Source organism: Patagioenas fasciata, chromosome 6, assembly GCF_037038585.1.
Source record: "Patagioenas fasciata isolate bPatFas1 chromosome 6, bPatFas1.hap1, whole genome shotgun sequence".
Classification (NCBI taxonomy): Eukaryota; Metazoa; Chordata; class Aves; order Columbiformes; family Columbidae; genus Patagioenas; species Patagioenas fasciata.
Window position 1 is genome coordinate 13,455,442 of NC_092525.1, and position 16,370 is coordinate 13,471,811.

At 51.1% G+C, this 16,370-nt stretch overlaps 1 protein-coding gene and 1 long non-coding RNA gene across 9 annotated transcripts in view; one reads left to right on the forward strand and one right to left on the reverse strand.

The window, feature by feature from the left end:
• LOC136103798 (uncharacterized) overlaps positions 1–16,370 on the forward strand; it is a 72,074-nt gene that overhangs the window by 18,761 nt on the left and 36,943 nt on the right. For 7 of the 8 annotated variants that reach the window (XR_011739675.1, XR_011739668.1, XR_011739673.1 and 4 more), the window contains 6 exons: positions 217–346; positions 10,483–10,596; positions 11,065–11,188; positions 11,574–11,683; positions 14,370–14,759; positions 14,861–15,060. This is a non-coding gene — a long non-coding RNA (uncharacterized lncRNA). Of the gene's footprint in view, positions 1–216; positions 347–10,482; positions 10,597–11,064; positions 11,196–11,573; positions 11,684–14,369; positions 14,760–14,860; positions 15,061–16,370 lie in introns of all 8 variants that reach the window. The other variant, XR_011739674.1, reaches the window with a different exon arrangement.
• The window catches only part of TNR (tenascin R), a 77,477-nt gene that overhangs the window by 10,836 nt on the left and 50,271 nt on the right, over positions 1–16,370 (reverse strand). The window contains exons 7-17 of the mRNA XM_065842228.2: positions 13,530–13,799; positions 11,318–11,503; positions 8,038–8,127; positions 7,662–7,925; positions 6,745–7,011; positions 6,516–6,635; positions 5,316–5,459; positions 4,571–4,690; positions 3,698–3,841; positions 2,969–3,099; positions 1,833–1,965 (exon numbers count right to left, since the gene is read on the reverse strand). Coding sequence (XP_065698300.2) covers positions 1,833–1,965; positions 2,969–3,099; positions 3,698–3,841; positions 4,571–4,690; positions 5,316–5,459; positions 6,516–6,635; positions 6,745–7,011; positions 7,662–7,925; positions 8,038–8,127; positions 11,318–11,503; positions 13,530–13,799 — 1,869 coding nt within the window. The remainder of the gene's footprint in view (positions 1–1,832; positions 1,966–2,968; positions 3,100–3,697; positions 3,842–4,570; positions 4,691–5,315; positions 5,460–6,515; positions 6,636–6,744; positions 7,012–7,661; positions 7,926–8,037; positions 8,128–11,317; positions 11,504–13,529; positions 13,800–16,370) is intronic.

Consider the following 16,370-nt stretch of genomic DNA (forward strand, 5'->3'; position numbering starts at 1 on the left):
CATCTGTATACAATTCCCCAAGAACCTTATGCAAACATAAAACAAAGAGGCCAAGCTATTAATATGTCAGAGGGAATGGAAGAACCCCGGGATGTGTACTGTGAGCAGAAGGAAGGAAAACAATTTAAATTGGAAGCAAAACAATTTAAATTAAGCCTGGGTTTTTGTTTGTTTGTTTTTGTCTTGTCTTTAAAGACAAGTCCTTGTTCTTTGCAGAGTGCCCTGATACGCTGCCAGAGTGAACTGAAACCCAGACCCCAATTCTTTGCTGAGGGATGGATGCTGCCCATGGATCACATTGCCTTGATGTTTGTTCCTGGGTGCTTCTGTATCATCAATATTGGGGGTAAGTGGTGAGAAACTGGTTTCTTGCTGATGCTTATCTCTATCTTAAAAGCAAGTTAAACCTGTGTTTGGATGCTGCCTCAGCTGCCAATGGTGTCTGTAATACTTCTGAGGTCTGACATTTGTCTTTGATGGAAATGGTGCTCTCCTTGCCCAATGCAAGTGTTTCTGCTGCTTTATCCCATCTGAGAAGCCACCCTTGTGCATTTCTGTCCCTGGCTCTCCAAGATTACATGCATTTTTCTATCACCTGCCTGAATTGCACTGGCTTTATGTGCCCACGTGAGAGGCAAGAATAACAGGAAAGCCTGATCCGTAGATGCATTAGAGAAGAGTATTTTCTTGTTGACATAAATAGTTTCTATTATTGCTTAAAAGCAGGTGAAGGGACCTTTGCATGTAGCTGGGATGGGAAAGTGTATCCAGAGCAGATTCAAGGAAAACTCTCCTAATCGAACTGGCGGCGCAAATGGCAGGAATTTTGGTGAATATCATCTTCAGGCTGCTTAGTGCTTTTGAAGCCCCGGAGAAATGTAGTTGGATTCAACCCTGAACAAAACGCTCTCTGTCTGTTAAGTGCCCTGGCCTAGCAAGGCTTTTTGAAGAGGTGGAGGGATGAGACACTTTGCATTGATTTGAGTGTGAATGGTTGCAGAGGGTGGGGGCAATGGTGATATCTTCATGCCAGCTTCATTCTTTCAAGCATAAGCACTCCATCTGTGAGGGGTGCAGTGGCTGTGGATGCGCACCCTTTGATTTGGATTTGTTGTCTTACGGGATTGTAACTTCTCTAGAATTAGAGAGGGAAGGAATAACGCAATTAGATAAAATCTGTGGAACCACACTTCTGTGGACATGCTGGCTCTGGTGTCTGGACTCCACTGATGGTGGTGGAGATCCACCTGCTTGATGTTTCCAGGGCTGCTCCATCCCTGGAGACATCGCAGGCCAGGCTGGATGGGTGAAGATGTCCCTGCTCATGGTAGGATTTGAACTGGATGAGCTTGGAAGGTCCCTTCCCACCCAAACCATACTATGATATTTGTGAGAGATTAGACCATGTCTACAGCATGAAGAGGCCAGCTGGGTCTCTCCCCGCTTACTCCAAAAACATACCTGTTGATATACATTGTTGGCTTTTGTGTGGTGTGTTTCCCCTCCTCACCCCCCGCCCCCCCTTTTTTTTCCTCTTTCTTTTCTATTTATGCATTTGAGGAGGGGCAAGGGCAAAGCAAAGAGCCTGATAGGTGGTTCCTGGTTTCAAGCTCAAATCCCCTTACCCTGGTCTGGGTCTTGTGTTTATGTTATAGATGCTTCAGCCATTAAGTTTTTGTAGCAAAGCAACGCTGTGGGTCATGGCAATGAACATACCTCTCAATGAATCGTGCTGCTTAAGGAGGGGAAGCCCATAAAAGCAGTCCATGTCTACCAGCATGGTGTGTAGGCTAAGCCTCACCTGGCCGAGCAGACATGGTGCAAGTCCTCACCTGTGGTGAAGGTGGTGGAGATGAAACCGCTCCGCAAGGCGTTTTGGGCAGCTTGCAGGCGTACGGTGTACTCTGTGGTCTCGGAAAGCCCTTCCAGGCGGATCCACGTATCCTCAGCATCCACAATCAGCTCCTGTACATGGGTCCCAGAAGGAGGTAGACACCAAGAGCAACAGATGAGAAAAGCGATGGGGAGCCTAAAGAGCAAGCGAGGAGGGAAGGGAAGCCACAAACTACCACAGCCCTCGGTGCCTGGCTGAGGAGCATCGCATGGCTGCTCACACCCCTGGACTAAGTCAACCTGAGGTCAATGACTATGTGCAACCTTTTGGGATGGTTTGGGTGGGAGAAAGCTAGCTAGTTTGGACACAGGAGGTTTAAAATGTTTGCAGTCTGTGTGCAGTTCTCACTGACTCAGTTGGGATCTGCGTGCCTCCGGTACGGGGCATGACAGATTGGCCAAGCATCTCAATGAGTAGAGCTGCCCAAACTTGGTTATCAGCCAGTTTCGACTCCATCAGTTCCTGTCACGTTCATTTTTCTGGTTGTCAGCCAATGCCATGTAGCGTTATATCGAGCCCCTTCTGCAAAGCTATTATCCTCTGGCTGCTGCAAGCCAATCACACCAGCAAAGGAAACGAGACTATTTGCAGTGACATATTTCTGATAGCATTTGTAGCAGCTCTTTCAAACAGGCAGATATGGACACACTGATTAAATAATCAAATATATTGTATTGCAGGGTTAATTAGCTGTCTGTACCCATCTTCCTTTCTGCAAGAAGGGCAAATGGCATTTTTAGCATCTCTATTTGTGGGATAATCTTCTCCTGTGTCAGCTTGCTTGTGTTTCACAAGTTGTGAATTTCCCCTGTTCATCCCAAATTTCTAGGCATGCCCCCTCATGCCCAGACCTTCAGATGTACATAAAGATTTTGCCCTAGGCACTCTTTTCCTGCTTTTTCCATTTGTTTATCTAAAGTATTGCTTACGCAGGAAGTAGCGTTTGCCCTTTTCATCTCTCCCTGATCTAGTGAGCACCGTTCTTTTGCTTTGTTGAGTTTCTCCTGCTCGTTTCTCCATGGTAATGTTATTCCCTGACTTAATGAGCCTCTTTCTTTGCTAGGACTCACTCACCTTGCGGCTGCCATCAGTGGATCTGTAGGTCATGATGTAGTTCTCGATCTCTCCCACAGGAGGCACCCAGGAGAGTAGGGCGCTCCGTCGAGTCACTTCACTGGCCGTCAGGTTTGCTGGAGGATCCAAAACTGCAAGGGTGGATAGGGACCCAGGGAAGTGCAAGCCCTCACACACAACCACCCCAGCCCCGCTTCCCCACTGGGATTCAACCTCACAATCCTGAGCTGCAGCCCAAAGTCCATCCTTGCCCTCAGCTTCCAGATGTTGTCACTTATTGTCAGCCTTGAACAGAGCTCTGCAAACCCTCTCAAAGTCCTCCTCCTGCATGCTATCTGAAGGGTAATGGCTCTGAAATTCATATGCTATGGGATCTGTCAAGCTTCTTGTAAGCAAAACGGGTTGTAGTGCTCTTCTGGACTATGGCCTTGGACAAGAAAAAGACCTGCTCAAGGCTCTTATTGGGAAACCACATCCAGGTGAAATCAAAGAAAGGAGGGTGGATAGATGTTGAAAGAGTGAAAATGATGGTTTATGCTTGTTGTGATTAAAATTCTGGTTTTGTGTTGTGCCCAATACTGGTATTTGAGTGTCGTTTTGGCACATGGCAACTTTTACACCCACATATATGTGAGAAAAGCTTTGGCTCAGCCTTGGTGGCTGTTTTTCCCAGGGTGGATATAAGGCTAAGGACTCATAATGGGCAGTGGGGGAGGTGATTGTACGTACGAGTTGTAAAGTTGGTGCTGATGGTCTGGCTGGTGAGAGGCCCATTGGTGGCGTACATAGAGACTGTGTAGGTGGTACTGGGCATGAGGTTGGTCAACTGATACTCCTGGTTGACTCCATCCACAAGAATTGTTTCTCCTGCAACTGTAAGCCAAAAGAGAAGACTTAGGGTAGATGTTCAAGGTGGTTCTCCAAAACGTGTCTATGGATATGAACTTGTGATCAAACGCACTGATACTGCTGAAATGCCATGAGCAACTGAGCTGTAGTGATGGTGTTTGGTCTGAAGGAGGGCCTTATTTTTCCCCCACACTCTGTATTTTCCTGCTGCTTTCTTTCCCTTCAGTAGTGGATTTCATAGAGTTTGCTGCACATTGAGTTTCTGTGGGATTGTGGAATCAGAGAAGAGTTTGGGTTGGAAGGGACCTTCGAAGCTCATCCAGTCCAACCCCTGCCATGAGCAGGGACATCTTCACCAGCTCAGGTTGCTCAGAGCCCCATCCAGCCTGGCCTGGGATGTCTCCAGGGATGGGGCATCCACCACTTCTCTGGGCAACCTGTTGGGATGGGTACTGTTTTGCCCCTGAGCTGCTGCTGGTGAGCCAAGTAGTAAACCAGGAGGATCCCAGTCCGCTCCTGTGTGGACTGCCATGCCCTGAGGCTTGGTGAAGGGCACTAACGTGGGACCTGGGCAGGAGGTTCTAGTGTCTGGGGATGGCAAGGGGGATGCTCCCAAAGCAAGGGCTCCTTCCCTCCTTTCACTGTGGAGGGCACCCACTGAACCGCGGGTTTTGGGATGGGGGACAAGTGGAGGTGAGCTGAAATGGAGCCCAAGCAAAGCTCATGGCAGAAGGTTGCAGGGTTTTGACATACCTGCGTGGCGGGTGAGGATGAGGATGTAGCTCTCCACATCTGACAGCGGTGGGTTCCACTGCAGCAGCGCCTCAGTGGGGGTGATGTTGGTGGCCGTGACCCCCAGTGGGGCATCCATAGCTGTGTGGGGGACAGATTCAGAGAGTCAGAGGCATTAAGAGACTGGACTATGAACTGGAAGGGCTTCTAGTGGTCCATCACTTGTGGTCGTGCCTTGCTGGCCAGGCACACGTGCCTGCAGAGGAGTTACTTCTGCCCTAGCTGGAGAGCAGAGACATCGCACCTTGTGCTGCTCTGCTACCTGGGCTGCTTTTCCACTGTTTTCCTGATGCACAGCCTGGAATTTTACAGGGTGGTTCCTTTTGGTTTTGAGGAGTCTGGGGATAGCAGAGTGTTTTATTCTTGCACCAGATGCTATATGTGTCAGGGCTTCCCCAGGGATTGTTTCTGAAAGTCTGTACTCCCTTTAAGAAAGGTTGTCATGGTTGCCTAACTTTGTATCTCTGGCTTCCCCCTGCTCAATACACAGATTTATCACCCCCCTCCATGACTACCCATGCATATGCAGGAAAAGCTTTGCTTAGACATCTTTCAAAAATCCACAGTGGGCTCTTGTGAGCCTTGCTCATGATCTTGAGCTTGCATCAGGCTGGCATGAGGTTCAGCTCACAGCTGCCCCATTGCTACTGCAAGAAGGGGCTGGCACCATTTGATGGCTACCTGCTCACCAGGAGCTCCTTCCCACCTGTGTACACAGTGATGGAGGCCATCTCACTCTCCTCCCGGCCCCGCACACTTTTCACTTCGATCTCGTACTTGGTGGCAGGCTGCAGGTGGTGGAGGATGTACTCGGTGGCATCGCTGGGGATGGCGGTGCTGTCTGTCTTCCCTGTGGGGACAGAGACAAGAGCTTTGGTGTCATGGCTGGTCCTGTCCCTGGGGTGCAGGAGGTGCATGGGAGGGGAGGACCATGCCACTAGTCCTGTTTGGGCTCCTCCTGTACTGGGCACTTGTGAGGCTGAACCTCAAATCCTGGGTTCAGTTTTGGGCCCCTCACACCAAGAAAGCCTTTGAGGTGCTGTAGCGAGTTGAGAGAAGGGAACGGAGCTGGGGAAGGGGCTGGAGCACAAGCAGCTGAGGGACCTGGGGGGTTCAACCTGGAGAACAGGAGCTGAGGGGAGACCTCCTGATCTCTGAACTGCCTGAAAGGAGCCTGGAGCCAGGGGGGTGTTGTTCTCTTCTCCCAAGGAACAAGCGACAGGACCAGAGGAAATTGTCTCAAGTTGTGCCAAGGGAGGTTTAGACTGGATATTGGAAAAAATTTCTTCCTGGAAAGGGTTGTTGGGCACTGGAACAGGCTGCCCAGGGCAGTGGTGGAGTCACCATCCCTAGAGGGGTTTAGAAGATGTGTCCATGAGGTCCTTAGGGACATGGTTTAGTGCCAATATTTGGTTAATGGTTGGACTCCATAGCCCTGAGGGTCTTTTCCAACCAAAATGATTCTGTGATTCTATGATACTGGGGATAACTGGGTTTTATGCCTGCAGTTGCAGACCTGGGTACCCAGGTCTTGACCTTTTCAGCATCATAGGTGGAACTGGGCCTAAGAGAGATGAGCCAGAGGGGCCAGGTGGGCAGTGTGGGATTTCATGATCAGGCCCTGAATTAATCATCCCTGGGGAGGGCATGTTCAGAGGGTCACTCCCTGTGTCCTTCTGTGCCCGGCTGACCCTTGGCCACTGTGGTCTCTGCCCGTCCTCATCCTAGACACCTCATCCTCTGTCACCACAGCCTCTTATCCAGCCCAGCTATTGGTGGCTTCTCCCAGGGCACTGGGATGCTGCCTGGGGTGAGGATGATCTGGTGGCTTGCCCTCAACAGCGGATGGAGGGAGGGTTGGCAGCCGTGAGTTCAGGGCATGGGTGAGTGTGGTCTGACCTATTACCTTCAGCAGCACGGTAGGATATTCTATAGTGGTCAAAGGTAGCGATGGGAGGGCTCCAGTAGACCATCATGGACTCCTGGGTGACGTTGCCCACCCTGAGGTCCTTCGGCGCGTCGATCCCTGGTGAGGTGGAGCAGAAAGCAAAGCTGTGGGAGGCAGGTCTGCTCCCCGTCCCGCTGCCCGCCCTCCTGGCGGGGTCCTGTGCCTGGCCGGGGGGGTCCCATGGTACCTGTTGTGATGGAGCCCACAATGGGTTCGGAGCTGATGGCACCGTGCATGGCCACCAGTGACACCAGGTACTCAGTGGACGGCTGCAGGCCTGTCAGGCTGGCGTGCCTGCGGGTACCGTCGAGCGTGAGCTGCTGTTCCTCCTCCTGATGCCGGGGGCTGTAGGTGAGGACGAGGCGGTCTGCCGGTGGGGATGGGTCACTCCATGTGACGTTCACGCTGGAGGATGTCAGCTGGGAGAAGTGGAGCTGCGTGATGGGCCGGACCCCTGCAAGGTGGAGAAGGGAGATGTAACCCTGACCATCTACAGATCCCAGCGTCTGTGTTGCTCCCAGCGCTTATATGGGAGGTAGCCAACAGAGGTGGCAAACCTCCAAACCTCCATTGATCTCAAACTATGTTGGGATTGAGAGACAGAAATGGGAGGAGAAAAATGGTCCTTTTCTCAGCTCTGCCTGCAAACACCCTCCATTCCAGACCCATATGGTGCATGGTGGGGCTGTCCCACTGCAGATGGTATGTGCTGTCTCGGGTTCTCAGCTGCAGATTTTTCACCCAGAAATGCTTGTGAGGTCCCCCAAGGCTTGTTTTTTGCTTCTCATGAACCCACAGACCACCCTGACCACAGAGGACAGAATGTCCTGGATGTTCCCCCAACCCTGCCTCTTCCTTATGGGAGCTTCCAGGTAAACAGGTGTGCTCAGAGCTGCTGGCCAGAGGGATGGGATCCCCTTGCTGGTAGGGCCAACCTCCTTCTGAGGTCCACTGACTTCCTCCCACATGGATAGATTGCCTCCACCTCTTATCCCCAACACTGCCTCAAGAGTTTTGGCACTGGAGATGCAGTGGGCTGGTGGAGGTGCTGATGTGGGGTGGTGATCTGTACCCTTGGCCCCATCCCAACTGGTCTTTTTCTACCTGTGAAGGCATCCACAGTGGCCTCCAGGCTCTGCTGGCGTCCCCTCTCGGCAATGATGGAAATGGTGTATTCTGTCCCGGGCTCCAGCTCCGAGAGGGTGAACTGTGACTTGTCCCGGGGCACCGTCACTTCAGAGGCCATCCCCGAGGAGGGGGTGAAGGTAATGCGGTAGTGGTCAATGGGACCTGCGGCTTTGGTCCAGGTCAGTGAGATGGACGTCTCTGTGGAGGCTGTCACCAGGAGGTCCCGGGGGCTGTCAAGCTCTGTGGGAGAGGGTTGGTGCAGACCTTTGTCCCCATGCACGGTCTGTCCCATGGGCATGTCTGAGCCATAGGAGCCAGCCGTGCTTGGAGCTTGCAATGGGGCCAAACTCACCAGTCCTGGCGTTCATGGTTGCCGGCACGCTCTGCTGGCTGTCCATCACGGCTGAAATCCCAATGCCATACTCTGTCCCCGGCACCAGATCTGTGGGGTGGGGGGTGCAAGGATATGAACAGGTGTGAGAGCAGCCCCTGGCTGGATGGCCTCGGGGCACAACCCCCCCACCTCCCAAGGCTGGGGACAGGGGGGACCCTCCTGAGCATCCCTGGGGTGAGCAGCCCTCCCCCAGCTCAGCAGTTCCTCCATGCATTGAACAGGAGCTGAGCCTTTTTAAAAAACCCCGTGGATGCATTTGGACAGGGAATTTGGATTATCCTAGCTCAGGAAAAAGCAATTTTTAAAAGTTGTTGATGAGGTCTGCTGTAATTGCTGGCATCAAGACAGAAACTGTGTGTGTGAGAGCTGAGATGGGAACGATAAAGCAGCTATATTTGTTTCCAAAGTGATTCAACATCAAATATTGTCACAGTGCTGGTGTCCCGAAGAGAAATAAATTATGCGGCGTAAATGAAATGCACATTAATTAGGAAAGGCGCAGTCTTTCTGGGAGCCAAATCAAGAGCTGCTCCATGGGGTGGACGTATCCTGTGGTGCCTCTCTCAAGGGCCATGGGAATCAAGCTCATCCAGCCCCTTTCCTGTGCTGGTGACCGCTGTTTTATCTCTGTGGGACATCTCCTGCCTCTGCCTGCCACTTCTCCTTGGCTGCTGACGGCTTTATTCCCCTCCTCCCTGTCCTTCATGATCGTTCCCATGGGCTTAGGTAAAGCTACAAATGCTCCAGCTGAGCCTCACCCTGCCTTGCCCAGGGGCAGCACCCCCTGAAGCCACCAAAACTGTCCTCAAGGGGCCAGGAGGGAGGGAAAGCCCCATCCCCTGCTCCTTGCCTCTTGCTACAGTGCAGTCTTGGTCCCTGAGGGAGATGGACCGCCTTCACCCCTCCCAAGAAGTGTCAAAAGTATCCTGGGAAGGTGGAGAAGAGCTTTGGAGAAAGGGGGAGGAGAAGGGAGAAATGAGCAGGAGTGTATAAAATGGTGCCTTTTCTCTCCCAGCTCTTTTGGGTAGAGCAAAATTACAGATCTTTCTGTGCAAATGCTGATTTTTGAAGTGAGACATATGGGGCAGGCAAGGCTTACTGTATTTTGAAGCTTAAATCTTTGATAAGCTCTGCTCAGTGCTATTCCTCGCTGCTTTTCCTACAAGCAGATGAGGGTAGCTGAAGGAATGACCAGTTGCATTTACACCTTGCAACCCAGCAGGTCCTGAGTGCCTGGAAACCCACCCCAATGGGTTTTGCACTACATGCAACAAGACCTTGGAAGACCATGTGCTTAATGGAGCTATGGGAGAGGCTCATGTGCCATCCACACTACGGCTATCCTGGCTTTTGCCAGCAGGATGTTTCTTGAGTTATTTTCTGCTACAATTAGTGGGTGGTGGTGTTGCTATTGTTGTTTTTAATTTGTTTGTTTATTACATAGTACCCTGGGAGCTAGGAGCAATGCATTTAAATAATGATGGAGCCAATATAGGGGAAAGGGACCTGGGGGTCCTGGTGGACAACAGGATGACCATGAGCCAGCACTGTGCCCTTGTGGCCAGGAAGGCTAATGGCATCCTTGGGTGTATTACAAGGGGGGTGGTCAGTAGATCGAGAGAGGTCCTCCTTCCCCTCTACTCCGCCCTGGTGAGACCCCATCTGGAATATTGTGTCCAGTTCTGGGCCCCTCAGTTCAAGAAGGACAGGGAACTGCTGGAGAGGGTCCAGCGTAGGGCAACAAAGATGATTAAGGGAGTGGAGCATCTCCCTTATGAAGAAAGGCTGAGGGAGCTGGGGCTCTTTAGTTTGGAGAAGAGGAGACTGAGGGGTGACCTTATTAATGTTTATAAATATATAAAGGGTGAGTGCCACGAGGATGGAGTCAGGCTCTTCTCAGTGGCAAACAATGATAGGACAAGGGGCAATGGGATCAAGCTGGAACACAAGAGGTTCCACTTAAATTTGAGAAAGAACTTCTTCTCAGTGAGGGTAACAGCACTGCAACAGGCTACCCAGGGAGGTTGTGGAGTCTCCTTCCCTGGAGACATTCAAAGCCCGCCTGGACACATTCCTGTGCGACCTCACTTAGGCGTTCCTGCTCCAGCAGGGGGATTGGACTAGATGATCTTTTGAGGTCCCTTTCAATCCCAAACATACTGTGATACTGTAATATATAAAAATTGCTCACTGCTGTTGGCTTAAGCCTCTCTGTCTGTGGAGCTTGCTCTGTGGGAGTTTCTTGTAGCCCTGCCTGAGTCTGGCAGCCCTGGTGCTGCCAGGTAGAGACTTTTTCAGACTAACTACTCTGACTGCTTTCCTGCCCTCCAGCCTTTCTTGTGACTCAGTGTTGCTGTACCTATAACTTCACATCTAACTTTCCCACTGAACTTATTCCTATAGATCCACACAGCAGAGGTGCCTGAGCCCTCTTCAGGATGGGGTGGTCCCAGGAGGGCAAAGAGAATCAACGTGGAAAAAACTGGTGTCCTGCCATACTGAAGAGCTTCAAGCTGAGTGAGTGATCTTTTTTGTATATGTGCGAGTCTTGTCTTTGCTCAAAAAAATGCCAGTGGAGCCACCAATCTGGCAGGCAAGTAGTTGTAGTTGAAAAACAAAACAACAAAGGAAAGCAGATCTCACACAGTGCTTTGTGGTGATGCTGCAAAGGGTATTTTGGACTTTCCTGGCAGGGGGAGGTGGGTGGTGTTTGCAGCCCCCAGTGGCATCCCCTTTGCTGGCCTGAATAACATACAGCACGAGGGACTTGCTCAAAAATAGCATTCCTGGATTCAGGCCTGCTTTGTGCCAAATTGGTAAAAGGCAACAAACTCAAGCAGCCTGGAGCCCCATCACTGCCTACAGGGCATCAGTGCCTGCAGCTCTTTTCCAGCAAGGAAAAAAAGAGGAGGAGGAAATAATATTTTCTTCTAGATCAGCTTAAAAAGCCTTCCCCTCTTCATTTCTCACTTTGCTTCTTGCCAGCTCTATTTGGGACCCACACAGACCCTTGCCAGAGGTGCATCACTCAGCTCGTGGATAAACAGCACCCAAATCCAGACCCACAGAGGGGACAGTGAGCTTCATGCCAAGCAAAACCTTCTCTTTGGTAACTAGTAAGCCCCAAAACAGCCTCAAATGTGTGCCAGCATGAGGGCAGCTGAGTATCAGTGCTGATTTGCGCTCTCCATTGCTTGTGAGGAGGAGGGGGAGGAAGGGTGTGTGGGTACACGCATACCTGCGAGGGTGGCCCGGGTGGTGGGACCGGTGTCCCGTGGCACCAGGACTTCGTGGTAGTGCTCCCCGGCCAGGGTGCTGTAGACCACCCTGTAGCTGTGCGCCTCGGCCTCGCTGTTGTCCCAGGCCAGCTCGAGGCTGGCAGGCGTCCGTGAGCCCACCCGCAGGTTCTTGGGGGCATCGATCTCTGCATGACACAAGGGAGAGAGGCCAGGTGTGATGTCCGTGAGGTCCCATCTGTGGTCCCTCTTCCCCAGGGCGTGTCCCTGTGGCAAGGGACATCTGCTGTCAACTCCTGCTCAGCACAGACCCAGAGATGCCACCCATGAAACCAGTGCAAGCGCTGGGGCATTCACAGCATCCCTCAGTAAGTATCTTCAGGAGCTAATTGCATGTTATTTGAAAAAGAAGTGTTTTCCCCCTGTATTGGAGTAAGGGAAACTGAGGCAGCGTGCATAAGAGAAAAAGCTATCTGTAGGAGTCATGCATTGCCCTGAACTTCTCTTAGGAGAACCCCAAGCATCTTTACAGGCACATTCATGCTCAGATGTTGCCTTAAGGGTTTGTTTATTAGTGCTGCTGAAGCTGTGCACCGAATCTGCTCTGATTTGCGTGATAAACCTCTCCGGTGTGTGACAGGTTGGTGCTGGGCAGGGGCTGGGTGCCAGCAGACGGGGGGTAGTTACTGCTCCTTGATGGATCCAGGTTTAGTGGGGGGGAATATTTTTATGTCATCTTTTAGAAATAAAGCAAGTAAGGCCAACACAGCAAATCAGTTGGTGTGAGCATCTCTTAAGAAATATATATCTATAGAGATATATACACAGACAATTCACACACTGCAGTTGTTGTAATAGCAGTCTAGTATCCACCAGTAATATACATGACAAGTAATTTATATACCATAAACCAGCACTGAAATATGTGCTCTACCTCCTCCGTTATGGCATGGTAAATTAAACCTGTTAGCTATCTGCAGGCTTAACATTAATTAAAGTTTTACCGACCGGTTAGAGTATCCAGAGAAGATATAAAATCAGATAACCACATTTCTGACTGAGCTGCTCTCAGCTGCTTCGCTGCTGATTCCTCGGGCAACACATCTGCCTCGGCTCTTAATGCTGAACAGGAGTGAGCATCTCCTTGAATTCAGACCTGTGCTTGTCGTTTTGGTGCTTTTGAGAACTGCGCGTTGATCTACAGGTGTTTTAAGGGTGTAAACTGCTGGGCTTTAAAGTTTTAGCCATGGGCTCAAACTAAGCTGTGGGTCTGAATGGGCATTGGAGGTGGTGAGGATGTGTGTCCCACCCAGGCAGCAGCAGGTTCAGCCTTGATGCTGCAGCAAGGCTTGGTCAATGTGGGGTTTACTTGGGCACAATCATCTAAGTGCGGGTTTTTGAATCATCTGCCTGGTCGCTGGCATCTGGGGTCACCTGGGGTACCCTGAGGACCATATGAGCATCCCTGTGGGGGACGGGGCATGTGGAGGCCCATTGCATCGGAGGCTTAGGGACTAACCAGAAGTGTAACTGAGACATTCAAATCTTTGGACAAGGGCTGATGGTTTTAAGGTAAAGGAGGAGAGATTCAGGTTACACATGAGGAAGAAATTTTTTACACGGAGGGTAGTGAGAGCCTGGCCCAGGTTGCCCAGAGAGGTGGTGGATGAACCATCCCTGGAGATATCCCAGGCCAGGCTGGACGGGGCTCTGAGCAACCTGAACTGGGTGAAGATGTCCCTGCTCATGGCAGGGGTGGCACTGGGGGAGCTTTGGAGGTCCCTTCCAACCCAAACTATTCTGTGATTCTATGATTCTGTGTTGGCACTAGAGGAGGGAGGCCAGAAGGTGGCTTTAGGATACGTGTTTCAAGGTTGAGCTGAATAATTTTCTCTGCCTTGCTCTGCACCAGGATGGTGATGGGATGCGTGACATCTGCATTCAGGCATCTTCATTCAGACCTGCATCTTAATCATCAAGTTTTCATTGCGCCACTTCCACCCAGTACACTGGTTTAAACCCCAGCTCATGTGTACCAAGGGAGAACCTGGTACCACTAAATCCCAGACGCATAAACCTCAATTCAGCTCCAGGTACACAAAACCCGTGTTGGTTGCGGGACAGCCCATCTGCCGTTTGCAGCAAGTCATCTGCCCGTGCTTGCCGGAGCCTTAAAAATTGATGCTGGTTCTCCCAGCAAAGCCAGCTAGCTACCTGTGGTGAACTGGGCGAGGGCCGGCCGGCTCTCGTTGGCACCCCGGATGGCGCTGACGGCGAGGTGGTAGCGGGCGCCGGGGCGCAGGGCCTGCAGGGAGTACTGGCTGAGGGGGGGCTGCAGGCGGAACGTGGTCCTCCCCCCCTCCCCGTCCGCCAGCCCGTACTTCAGCAGGATGGCGTCCACCCTGGCGCGTGGCGGCGTCCACTCCACGAAGGCCACTGTGTCGGAGACGTCCCGCACCAGGATCTGCGTCGGGCCATCAATGACTGCGGAGGAAGGGGGGAAATGGGCACCTGTTATTTTGGGAGAGTTGGATGGGGAAGGGCTTTGGGGACACCACACTTCAGGGATTCTTCAACCTGACTGTCAGAGTGGCCTGAATTAGCAGTTGAGGATGAGGCAGAGAGCTTGTGTGGGCAAGAGACATGACCCCCACCCTAAGGTACTCAGGGGTTTTGGTCCTGGTGGGTGACCAGTCCCTTGTCCCCATCTCCTGGCTCTTTCCTGAACCCTCTCCACTGACGTCTCTTCTGAGCTGTGGAGACAATTTAAAAGGTGTATAGACGAGGTTCTTAGGGACATGGTTTAGTGATAGAGTTAGGTTATGGTTGGACTCGATGATCCTGAGGGTCTCTTCCAGCCTCAATGATTCTATGATTCTGTGACAAGAGCAGGACGCAGCAGCTTTCCAATTGATGCCCTTTACAGCTATAGTGCAACTCATGCCCTTCTGTCCAGCTGATTATTGGCCCTAATTCCTCCCTGGCTTTTTCAGGTGATATCTCACAGGATAAAACCTCCTATGTCTAACTGTGGTCCATTTTCTTTGCTCCTAGATAGCCGCTCATACTTCACGATGCATTGAAAAACGTACAGTTCTCTGTGTCCAGCTCTTCAAGCCATTCAAACTGCTTTTATCGATGATCTCCTTCCACTCAATTTTCCCTTTTCTGAGTGTTTTCGTCACTGGCAAAATTTATCAGCAACATTATTATGTCTTTTGAAAGGCGTTGACAATGTGATAAATAATGTGGGACCAAGGACTGATCTAAGCATCCAGAACTGAGGAACATGTCTAGAAATGTTCCTGCATCAGTGCCAGCTCCTGGTTTCTTGTTAAGCTGAGGGATCAGCTCATAAAGCTGTTGATGTCTTTGCACCGAGGAGAGAGGAGAACATGCAACTGCTCTGGCAAGTCTTCATAACCAGTTGGGAGTGGGACTATGGTGGGTGTCCACTAAACCCTCTTAGATTAAGAGGTTTTAGCTAAATTCGTACAGGGGATCTAGTGGGAGACTATTTTGGTTATTTCTGCTTTCTTTTGCAGAGAGTTGGGCTCTTCCCTCCTCCACATCCCCCAGCATGCAGCCTCTGGAAATCACGGGCTTGAGAGCAGGTGATGAATGCTTTGAGTCCAACAGGACCTAACTGCTGCATGGACATACAGACAGACAGATGCTGTGCCATGGCAGTGTTGGTGCACGGAGCCTGCTGGGCAGCCTCTTTTATCACTTCCATGGTCACAAGGTGGGGAAAAAACCCATGCTCATCCTGTAATTTAGGCTATGCTGCATGCAAATGCATCTAATATACTGTATATATTAGAAAATGGCACTATGCAATAAGGGTGTGCTGAAGGCTGCACCCCAGGGTGGGATGGCCTGGGGGAGATGTGTGTGGGCAGAGATGCGAAAGACTAAGGAGCATTAGACAAGATGTGGGGTGAAGTCTGAGGACCAAACACCATTGGAGAAAGGAGGATGGCTGAAAAGCAGGACCCAACTTAGCCAGGACCACTTCATGCTTATCCAAACCCTGAATCTCCCAACTACCTCATGTTGTCTGGTCATTGAGATGATGCTGGGAAGCAACAAGTTCTACTTAGCTGTGCAGCATGAAATCATGCCTTTGTTGTTCAATCCCAGCACAAGGTGTTGAGGTAGAATGAGGATGATAGGGGCAAAGCTACAGGGATGCTGCAGAGGAAGCCAAACGCCAGCATGGAGACATCTTCATGGAGCAGAGAGCCCACTGTGCTCCCCTTCAAAGCTCAGCCACTGAATTAGAAGTACCAGCCTCTCTTTTTATTTTTTGCTGACTTCCTACGGAAAGGAAGATTTGGGCTTGACCAGGAGATGTCTCTGTTAAGCCACGTCGAGCTGAGCGTGGAGGCAAAGCAAGAGGAGAAGGCTGAGCCAAGGAAACTCAGACCTGCAGCAAGCTGCTGCTGGTGGAGCGACCCTCCCTCCACTCTCACCATTGCCTCAAATTAGCAGCCTGGTGAGAGCATCACCTCGTTATAGCCCTCCGGCAGCTATTTAAATGCTGTTTCCGTTTGCAACAGCTTGGATGGAGGTAGACGTCTGCCTGGCTGCCAAGCAGACTGCAGGAGATCTGGCGCGGAGAGCGTCTTCTCCCCAGTGAGCTCTGCCCATCGCCACATCTCCTTTGGTGAGGAGAAGACCCATTTGAATTTCCTCTAGCCTATGGGATGGACCAGGGACTGGCTGAATAAATTGGTTAGGAGAGGATGTGCTGTTGCTTCTGGCTCCCTGTCCTGCGGCTTGATTTGCCTGAATTGGTGGGAGCAGAGGGCATTCAGTGGCACAAAAGCAGGTGGGAGTTTTAATCTGTTATATACGAGTAGGCAATATATTTATAGCGATGCTGCTTGGGGGAATACAGCCTCTGAAATGTGAGATTAGCGGAGAAGAGGAATTTATCCAGCTGTATAATAAAAGCAGACCTGAGCCTTTGCTCACAACCCCATTAACCTCACCACGGTTTCTGTGCTCGCAGTAATTTGGGAGGGAGAGGGACAAAATACCACATGAAGA